The 9,923-nt window shown below is 52.5% G+C and overlaps 1 protein-coding gene across 6 annotated transcripts in view; it reads right to left on the reverse strand.

Annotated features, from left to right (window-relative positions):
* Positions 1-2,989, reverse strand: part of Ksr1 (kinase suppressor of ras 1) — a 145,392-nt gene extending 142,403 nt beyond the window's left edge. For 2 of the 6 annotated variants that reach the window (XM_005402783.2, XM_005402787.2), the window contains exon 1: positions 2,442-2,984. In XM_005402783.2, the coding sequence (XP_005402840.1) occupies positions 2,442-2,672 (231 nt within the window). In that variant the 5' untranslated portion in view covers positions 2,673-2,984. Of the gene's footprint in view, positions 1-2,441 lie in introns of all 6 variants that reach the window. The other 4 variants (XM_005402782.2, XM_005402784.2, XM_005402785.2 and 1 more) reach the window with 4 other exon arrangements.
* Positions 2,990-9,923: the final 6,934 nt, after the last annotated feature.

A 9,923-nucleotide genomic window follows, 5' to 3' on the forward strand; every position in this document is an offset into this window, starting at 1 on the left:
AGAGGAGAGGAGAGGAGAGGAGAAGAGAAGAGAAGAGAAGAGAAGAGAAGAGAAGAGAAGAGAAGAGAAGAGAAGAGAAGAGAAGAGAAGAGAAGGCTAGGAATGTAAGTCAGTGTCAAAGCCTTGGGTTCAATCTGTAGTACTGGACAGAGAAAAAAAGAGATTCTTGTAGTAATAAATTTGCCTCCTGTCTTATCAGTCCAGCAAATCTGGATTTTAGAACTGTTCTAAACTGGGAGTGGCAACACAAGCCTGCACCCAGCACTTGGAAGACTGAGATAGGAGGATCGCCAGGAGTTTGAGGCCAGTCTGGGCTACATTACATAGTGAGTTCAAGGCCAGTCTGAACTATTTAGCAAGATTCACATGTCAAAGAAAAAAAAAAGAAGAACTGTTCTAAAATATGAATATGAGATCACAAATTTTAATTCAACCCACAAGCCTCTTCACTAAACTACAGAATGCAGAGCTTTAAGAACCCTCTGCACTCCAACCTCCCCACTTTGCAGATGAGAGAAAAGCCTGAGGCATCCAGGATGAAGTGACTCACCAAACTAGCTGGTGGCAGCCCCAGGAAACTAGGTCCAAGGGTCTAAATTCCCAACCCTAAGAGTAAGCAACCCAAGTCCTGCCTTTTCAAGGGGCAGGGTGACCCTGACTCCACACCAGCAGAAAGAACAGGGGCTGGGTGTTGGTCCCATACACACTGCAAATAGCACTTGGGCCATCAATGACTTTCCAGCTGCCAAAGATGACTGCAGAAACACACCCTCCTCGGGGAGGCAGGCCACTGAGTAACTGGCTCAGAGACCTCAACAGCTGGATGCTGTGGGAGGTCAGGGTGCCACATCCTTGTCAAAACGTGCAACTTGGGAAGTCAGGATACCTGGAGGACAAAGCCATCTGCAGAAAATGAACAGTGAAGGATTCTCTTACATACACCCTGGGAGCCTCCTAAACAGCATGCAGACACACAGACAGAGACCAACCCAGAGATCACTCAGCCCAACAACAGAACAGTCCACCCAGACACACACTGCCGGACGGTGACCCTCCTGCTGGAACTAAGCCACACACAGGCTTAAGAAGTGAACTCTGCTGGGCTGTTCGGGAAAGCAGCTTCGCTTGGAAAACAGCAGTACCTATGCAGAAGGATTCATTGAGAGGGCTTTGTTGGTTTGTTTTTTAAGAAAAGCCTTAGTCCTGGTACATATTACACATTACATATTATGTGTTTATAAACAGCCAGTACTGATTGGATTCTTCTAATGTCTCTAGTTTTGCAGCCTTAAAAAAATAAAGTTATGGGAGTCACCCCAAGCATTCTGGATCAAACAAGGACTCAGGCGCATGGTGTGTATGGAGGGAGGACTGGTCTTGTCATAATTATGGTAATCACCGGCTGGCCCTATGACAGCTGGCAGAAGCAATTAGCAATAACAAGGGGAGAGGGAGAAATAGAGGATCTAATAAAACAGAACATCCCCGGACCTACCAGAGCCCTGATGTGGCAACGTAAGATGGAAGGACGGCAGCTACAAATTGGTCCCTGCAATTTCACAGGCCTCCCAGTCCCCGGACAAAAGCAAGTTGGGAATGCACTAGTTTCCCTCTATTGTGTAAGGGATGGGGGAGCCCCCGCTCTTCTGAGAACCCAACAACCCTTCTGCCTGAGTCTTTTTAATGCTGCACTGCCCAACTATAATTTGAGAGAGGAGAACCCACACATCTTATTTCTTCTTTACACTCCAGGCCACCTGCACTAGAACCCCTTAAGCGGTGTCTTCCCACCAAAGGCTTCCTTGCCCAGCATAATCCTCCCTAAGCCAAAACCCAACGTTTGTGGGGAGTGGAGGGAGTGTGTAGGTAATCACACTTTGAGCAGTGACGGCTGCGGCATCGCTAAAGGAACGCACCGAACGCCGGAACAGCAAAAATGCGATTTCAGCAAACACTTTTCGAAAAGCGGCAGACAAGACTTAGAGGAGAGGAAAGGGACAAGCCTGAGAGGCAGGCGTGAGGGGAAAGCAGAGGGTGGCGGGCCTGCGTTCACACTTCGGGGGCTCTCCCCAGTCACCCTGGCCCACGCCGCTGGGCTCAAGCACGCGGGGAAAAGTCCAGCGCGTGACTCAGTGGGACGGTGAGTCCTGCGGAACCTGGAAATGAGGTGTGGGCGAAGAGGGGGCGGGGAGGAAACCCCCGCACACAGGCTCCTCGTTCCCCCATCCCGCTTCCCACTGCGCACCCCCCTACCCCCAAATCCTGCTCAAGGTGAACGCCGGCTCGGGGTCCACACGCTGCCACATCCGCGAGTGGAGGACAGGGAGGAAGCGTCCAAGGAGGCGAGCCGGCACCAGGATGCAACTCGGGAAGGAGTGAACCGGGGCGCTCCTCCGGCCCAGTCCGGGTCCCGGACCCTCGGCGCCGCGGCCCCGAATTACCTCCAGGGTCCGGATCTCCTGCTGGGTGAGGTCGTTGGACACCGCGCACTTGGTGCGCAGCCCGCGCAGGCTGCCGATGGAGATGTCGATGAGCTTCTGAAGCTGCCCGCACTGTTGCAGCGCCCGGCTGGCCGCCGCCCCGGAGCCCCCGTCCGCGGCCGCAGCGGCGCCCCCGCCGCCGCCCTCCTTCTTCTCCCCCATCGCCGCAGCGCGCAGCACCGCTCTATCCATGCCTCGGCATCGGGGCCGTGGGGGCCCGAGGCGGGGAGCCCGGGGGCACGGGCGCGTCGGCAAGGGACCTCTGGACCGGGAAGGGTACCCGCAGAGCGCGCCTCCGCGCTGCCCTAGCAAGACGCCACAGAGCCGGCAGCCGAGCCCGCTCCTCCCGCAGCCCAGCCTCGGCGGCAAAGCGAAAGCCGCGGCGACCCGACGGCTGCGGCTGCCGGAGTCTTTAAGCGGCGGCGGGGGCCGGGTCAGGGCCGCCGGGCATGCTGGGACTTGTAGTCCCGCCGCGCACCTGCCGCCGGCCCGCGCCCGCGCCGCACTTGGAATCTCCGCTCCCCGAAGAGCAAGCGAGCAGGCCGGAAGGACCCCGCCTGCAGCCCGGGAGAGGCTGCTCTGCGCAGGCTCCTCCCCACGCCGCGGGGAGGCAGGGGAGCCTCGTCTCCCCGCCCCCAACCCGGCCTAGGGCTGCGTGCGACCCCCGGATGGGGCGGGGCAGCGGCCGTGGCCCCCTAGACGCAGGAAGACAGTTCACCATCAGAGCCCTGGAGACCGGCACAATGGAGGCTGGCGAGTTTTTATGTGGATTTAGGAGCCGCCATCTAGTGGGGCTTAAAGAATTTTTCCTGGGCTAGGGGCATAGCTCAGTGGCAGAGCGCTTGCCTAGCACGCATGAAACCATCCCCAACAAACACACACACACACACACACACACACACACACCTCGCATAGCATTTTATTGTGGATTGTCTACATCCAAGGGAATGCTCAAGCATGAGAAAGACCAAAGGCTTTCTTCTGTGTCCTATATACTCACCAAAATAAGCATACCTTCCCCACTCAGGAGGCCAGTGGGACAGCACATTGATCCTGGTAGAGCAAGACAGCTTGGGTTCAAATTCTGGTTCCCCCATTGCCTGGTACAGTGTGAGGGCAAATAGCTGTACTCAGAGTCCCTGAATTTCTCTCTCGGTCAAGTGGGGTGGTAATAGGACCTATGTCACAGGGTTTCTATTAAAAATAAGTCAACGGATGTATAGTACATAGGTTGATTACTAGCACCTTAGGTCACTGGGTATATGTTAGCAAGTGTTACTAACCTCGGCTCTCCTAAGTAAGGCCTGGATGGAGCAGTCAGTAGATATGGCAGCAATCCCGCTAGGGCCTGGTATTTGTGCCTCCTAACCCAGCATCGAGCCCCACCCACCTGTCCACCCTTCTCTCCCTGGGCCCACTTCAGTTGTTCTAGTACCTGGCAAAAAACTGAAAGACCAAAGCTCAGATCAAAACTTCCGTATTGCTATACTTTCAGCATCTCTGCCAAGCAGAAGAAATGGTTACCCTCTGAAGTGTCCCTTGTCATCTCCTTGACTGCAGAAACCCCTGGTAGGTTGGTCCCTGCATCCTCTGCGCTGAGCCAGGTACAGGACAGAGCCTGGTGCAGAGCAGGGCCTCCACGGAGCTGCGCACTCTGTCGCCTGAGCTCTCTTAGGCTGTGCCGTGCTTATCTCTCAGGCCGGCTGAGACCAGAGCTCTGTGCAGACCAGGCTGGGCGTGAGTGGATTTCATAGGCATTAGGGGACTGTGGTTTGAGGCTCAGGAGGGGACAGGAGTTGAGACCCAAGAACAATATTCTTGTCAGCTACAGACACTAAAACACTCAGTACTGGGTGGTGGTTTGTGCTACACCTTCCTTTAATGGCATTTCAAAACAAACTAAAGCCAGGCATGGTGGCACACACCTGTAATAGTAGCACTTGGGACGCTGAGCTAGGTGGATCCTGAGTTTGGAGCTTGGGCTACATAGTGAGTTCAAGGCTGGCCTGGACTACATAGTGGTGGTAACTTTAAAACATGCTTTTTCAAACTAACCCGTGCTCTGAAGTTTTTTCTGAAACACTGGAGAGTCCCTCCTCTTCCCCTTAAGAATCACTGATCCAGCCAGGTGTGGTCGCACATGCCTGTAGTCCAAGAAAGAGGATCACAAGTTTGACCCAGCCTGGGCAATTAGCATCTCATTGAGACCTTGTTTCAATCAATCAGTCAATAAAAGGACTGGGGATGTAGCTCAGTGTGAAGGCCCTGGGTTGGATCCCCAGTACCATGAAAAGAATAAATCACTGATCTACCCCTTACTCAATTTGTAACATGACCCCTTTTGTACCACATTTATGAATCTCTCAACCCTGTTACCTTAACCCCACCCTACCTCTTGCAGCAGCAGCATAGTAACTACCCTGAAAAGAAAAAAACTGTGGTTCTCAAACCTGAATGTGTATGGAGATTACCTGGAGAGTGTGCTAGAATGACAGGCCCTGCCCTGATAGTTTATTTCCTATTCTTTTTTGTTCGTTTTGTTTTTGTTTTTTGAGTCAGGGTCTCACTATGTAGCACAGGCTGGCCTTGAATTCACTGTGTAGTCCAGTAATTCTCCTGCCTCGGCCTCCCAAATGCTGGGATCACAGGCGTGCACCATCATGCCCAGCTCCTATTCCTATGGTGGGCCTAAATTCTCAGATGGTGCTAATGCTGCTAATGCATTTTAGACAGCACTTTAGAAGCTGTGGCACAGCAGGTCAGTGGGCCAGAGAACTGACTCGAGGGACCAACTGCAGCTCTGCCTCGCAGGTTCAGGACATTTGCTACCCGGTAGTGAGAACTGCCAGGCTTGAGCCACTGAGTTGTTCTAACTGGATTTACAAGAGATTTCCTGGTCAGCACCTATTCGTGTATTTACAGTGGCTTGTAATTGCCACCGGGCCTCTCGGGCTTCTTGGTGCAGGAAGCCACATTCTGAGAAAGGCTGCTGTCAGCCTGTGGCATCCATGCCGAGCCATGTGGTGGCATCAGGGCCGCAGATGGGGTGAATGTGTTCTCTGCCAGCCTCTATGCAGCCGCCCCCTCTTGTGTCAACACAGCCTCCTTTTAGGGGGGTGGGGAATATTGAGGCAGGGTCTCCTGTGCAGTTCAGGCTGGCCTCAACTCACTGTGTAGCCCAAGGGGGCCTCAAACTTGCAGCAATCCTCCTGCCTCAGTCTGCCAAGTGCTGGAATTACAACAGGCATCACCACGCCCGGCTCACACACCTTCCTTCTGGTGGGTGACAGCACATCCTAATCCGGCCCAGGTGAAGCCCTGCCTTCTAGACTGGACGTGAGCCTTTTGTTTGGCCACACGTTTACAGAATCACCTCTTAAAGGGAAAGAACCCTGGAGTTTTGAATCCTTCACTTGTCCTTTTATTATAATTTAGTAAGAATTCATTTGGTGTTTTGTTCTGGTTTCTATTTTTGGTTTTTTGAGACAGGATCTCCCTATGTGGTTCAGGCTGCACTTAAACTCACTGTGTAACCCAGGCTGGTCTTGGAACTCAGGTGAGCCTCCCACCTCAGCCTTCTGAGAGCTTGGGCTTCAGGCACCCCCAGCTTTAATTGTTTACTTTTGTGGCAGCCCTGTGCAGGGCTCCGGAAAACAGCAATAACAAAACCAAGACCTTTCCCCCGTGAGGAGTTTATGCTTTGGTAAGAGAGGACAGACAAGCAAGCCCAATGCAGTGTGTCAGGTGGTGTGTCCCAGCAGAACACTGGGGTAGAGACCAGGAGTATGACACTTACAACTTTGACTACAGCTGCTTTAGGGTATGGAGTTGCCAACTGTCTCTACATTGCTGTATGACCTTGGGCGGGTCATCCTGACCTTGGGCAAGTCTCCCAGTCTCAGGAGAGACATCTCCTCATTTGCAAAACCCAGATGATGTGCTGTGAGGATGAACAGACGCTTAGGTAAAGCGATGGTCATAAAATAAGGGTTCAACATATTTATCTGATTAATGCTATTCTTACACGGCTGCAAAGGCCTTATTACTCATTTAACTGATATGTGTTTCTTCCCCACCTTCCAGAGGGAGTTTCTTCTCGCGAGAAGAATCTGCCACCTGCTGATTCTCGGGTCGCCGTCATCCCCAGACCTGAATTTCTGTGGCACCTACAGGACAGCGCCTGCTCCTCCCCCACCAACCCTCATCTCGGGACCCTCCCTCGAATTATCCCCCGGACGCATCTGAACACTGAGACAGCTGTGGGAGTGGGAGTGCATCCATGCCTAGGCCGAATGGTGGGAGAAAGGGACCTACCCTGGGCCAGACCCTGGTGTGGGCTCCCAGGGAGGGAACCAAGTCTTCACCCATGAGAAACACCGATGAGGGCAGAGGGAGGAAATTAAGCACTCATTGTTACCAAAATAAATTCAGCAAGCCATAGGTTCAATGAGGAAGGGGGAAATACCTGGTAGTCCCCAAAGGATGAAATACTCCATTCTACGTGGTGGTCAGAGAAGTCTTCTGTGACTGGTTGAGCACCAAACTGAGATGCAAAGAAAGCAAACCATGCAAAGAAAGAAGCAAACCACATGGAGACCCAGCAAAGGGCCCTGCCGGGCTGTGGGGACATCGCGTGCAAAGAGGCCCTGAGGCAGGAACAACTTGGCTCACTCTGGGAACAGAGAAAGCCAGTATAACTATAGCACGATGAGAGAGAAGAGCAGGCTCAGGGGTGACATGGGACAGCTGGGCAGGTGCCAGATAACGTGGAGCGTGGGAAGGAAGTTTGGACTTTTCTGAGTTTTGTTTTCTCCGGCTGTGGGTCAAGAGCAGCAGCACAGCCGGACGTGGTGGTGAACACCTATAATCCCAGCACTCTTGGAAGCTGAGGCAAGAAGATTGCCTGGAGTTCAAGGCCAGCCTGGGATACACAGTGAGTTTAAGGCTGAACTACATAGCGAGATGCTTTGAAACAAGGAAGGAAGGAAGGTAGGAAGGAAGGAAGGAGAGAAAGAAAGAAAAAGAGACTAAAAAACTTTAAAAAAAAAGAAAAGAAAAGAAAAGAAAAGAAAAGAAAAGAAAAGAAAAGCAAAGCACAGCGTGGCCTGGGAGTTTGTTAGAAATGCAGCCTCAAACCCAACCCCCAGACCGACTGAGGCACAAGCTGCATTGTAGCAAAATTCCCATGCGATCCAAATTCATAGTGTTTTCAATTATTTATTTATTTATTTATTTATTTTTGTCTTTTTGAGACAGGGTCTCGCTATGCAGTTCAGGCTGGCCTTGAGCTCACTTTGTAGCCCAGGCTGGTCTCAAACTCGCAGCAATCCTCCTGTCTCGGCCTCCCGAGTGCTGCGATTACACGCCTGCGCCACCACGCCCGGTTTCATAGTGGCTTTAGAGGCGCAGATCTCTTAAGTGCTGTACAAAGAAGCTCTTGGAAAATCCCTCTGGCTGCCCCCTGGAGACCGGCAGAAGCAGGGCGCCAGCACTGGAACCCCTGCCTTGGCCGGGGAGAGGTGGGGACGTAGGAGCGGGGTGGAGCGGAGGAGGCGGAGTCATCAGGACTAGCAGCTGGGCTGGAGGCGGGAGGCAGAGAAGAAGGATCTGTGCTAGGCTGGCCGTGCAGCCTCCACTCCTCCAAAGACCAGAGCGCACCCTGTAGTAAGAGCCCTACCTGCCGCCGGGGTGTGGCCACGCCATCCCGGGCCACTCCACCCTGCCCCGCCCCCTCCCCTCCACCACCACCTCAGGAAGCGCCTCGGGCAGTGCAGCCCGAGCCTGGCTTGCCGGGGTTTCACCTTCGGTCGGACCGGCCAAAAAACGTGTAGAGTCGCCATAAAGAGGTGCACTTTTTCTCCTTTTCTTTTTCTTTCTTTTTTTTTTTTTTTTGAATACTAAGAATTAAACCTAGAGCCTCACACATAGTCTAGTGCTCTACAACTGAACTATACCCGCAGCCCCAAATGCACTTTCTTTATTGTTGTCATGTAATACTTGCCTCATTCATTCACTCATTCACTCATTCAGCAAATAGTCACCAAGCCCCCAGTAGGTGCTCAGCGCTGGGCCATGCTGGGGCTATAGCAGTGACTAGCAGAGCTGTCCCCTCTGTCTTCAGGGACTGCTTTCAGGCCTCCTGGTGGATACCAAAATCCACAGATGCCCAAGTCCTTTATATAAAACAGCATAGCGTATCCGGGCATGATAGCATTTGCCCGTTGTCTTAGCTGCTCAGGAGGCTGAGGCAGGAGGATTGCTCGAGCCTGGACTTTGGAGTCAGTTTGGACAACATAACAAAAACGCTGCCTCACAAATACTGGGATTACAAGAGTGTGCCACCACACCCAGCTTGTCCCGTCTATTTTAAATCATCTCTGGACTATATATGATACCTAATGTAAATGCTATACAAATAGTTGTTCTACTATTGTGTAGCAAATAATACCAAGGAAGAAGTCTAAGGGGCTGGGGGCAGAGCTCAGCGGCAGCATGTGCAAGACTCTGGATTCCATCCCCGGCACCACACACAGAGTGTGGACATGTTCAGTGCAGGCACAATTTTTTAAAAATATTTTTGATCTGAGGTTGGTTGAGGCCAGAGACACAGAATGCAAGGATATGGAGGGCCAACTGTGGATCACTTCCTCATCACGAACAAGCCATCAAGCCACGGTTGGCACCCATGGTAAGCCGGTCACCTTGCGACCCTTCCAGTGCTGATGCCCGGCTGGAAGACCCCTTGGGATTCCTTCTGTGAGAATGAAGTGCAAAATCCTGCTCAAGGCCCACAGGGGCCTTCATTCTGGGCCCTTGCAGCCTTTCCAAGCTTATCTGCTGCCCAAGCCTGTTCTGAGCCAACTCCACAGTTTAAAGAGTCTGATGAAAAGCTGGGCATGATGGTGCACGCCTGTAATCCCAGCACCCAGGAGGCTGAGGCAGGAGGATCGCCATGAGTTCGAGGCTAGCCTGGGATACATAGTAAATTGAAGGACTGCCTGAACTACATAGACAGACCCTATCTCAAAAAAAACCAAGGGAAAGAAAAAAGGAGTCTGACGAAAAAGTGTCTATCCTGAAAAAATACTACACAGATACCCACAATTGTGAAAAAGCATCAAGGGCATATGGTCCTCCTCAAGGCAGTCTGTGAATCCCAGGGCTGGGACAAAGTTCGGAGCTCTGCCTAAGTATCATCCTCGCTGCCCTCCCTCAGCCACGGCGGGGCACGCCGTGCCCTTCCAGTCATGGTATCTTTGCTCAGCCTGCCCTTCCTCTCCTCTCCTTCTATGCATTTTGACTCGCTCTGTAGATCTCACTTGCCTGCAACCCCACCTTTTTTCCCCCTTTGGTGGTGATTCTGGGGATTGGACCCAGACCCTGAGCTACATTCCCAGCCCTTTTTAAAAAACTTTACTCTGAGACAGGATCTCCTTAAGTTAC

Source organism: Chinchilla lanigera, unplaced genomic scaffold (assembly GCF_000276665.1).
Source record: "Chinchilla lanigera isolate Chin_1 unplaced genomic scaffold, ChiLan1.0 scaffold00080, whole genome shotgun sequence".
NCBI classification, from domain to species: Eukaryota; Metazoa; Chordata; class Mammalia; order Rodentia; family Chinchillidae; genus Chinchilla; species Chinchilla lanigera.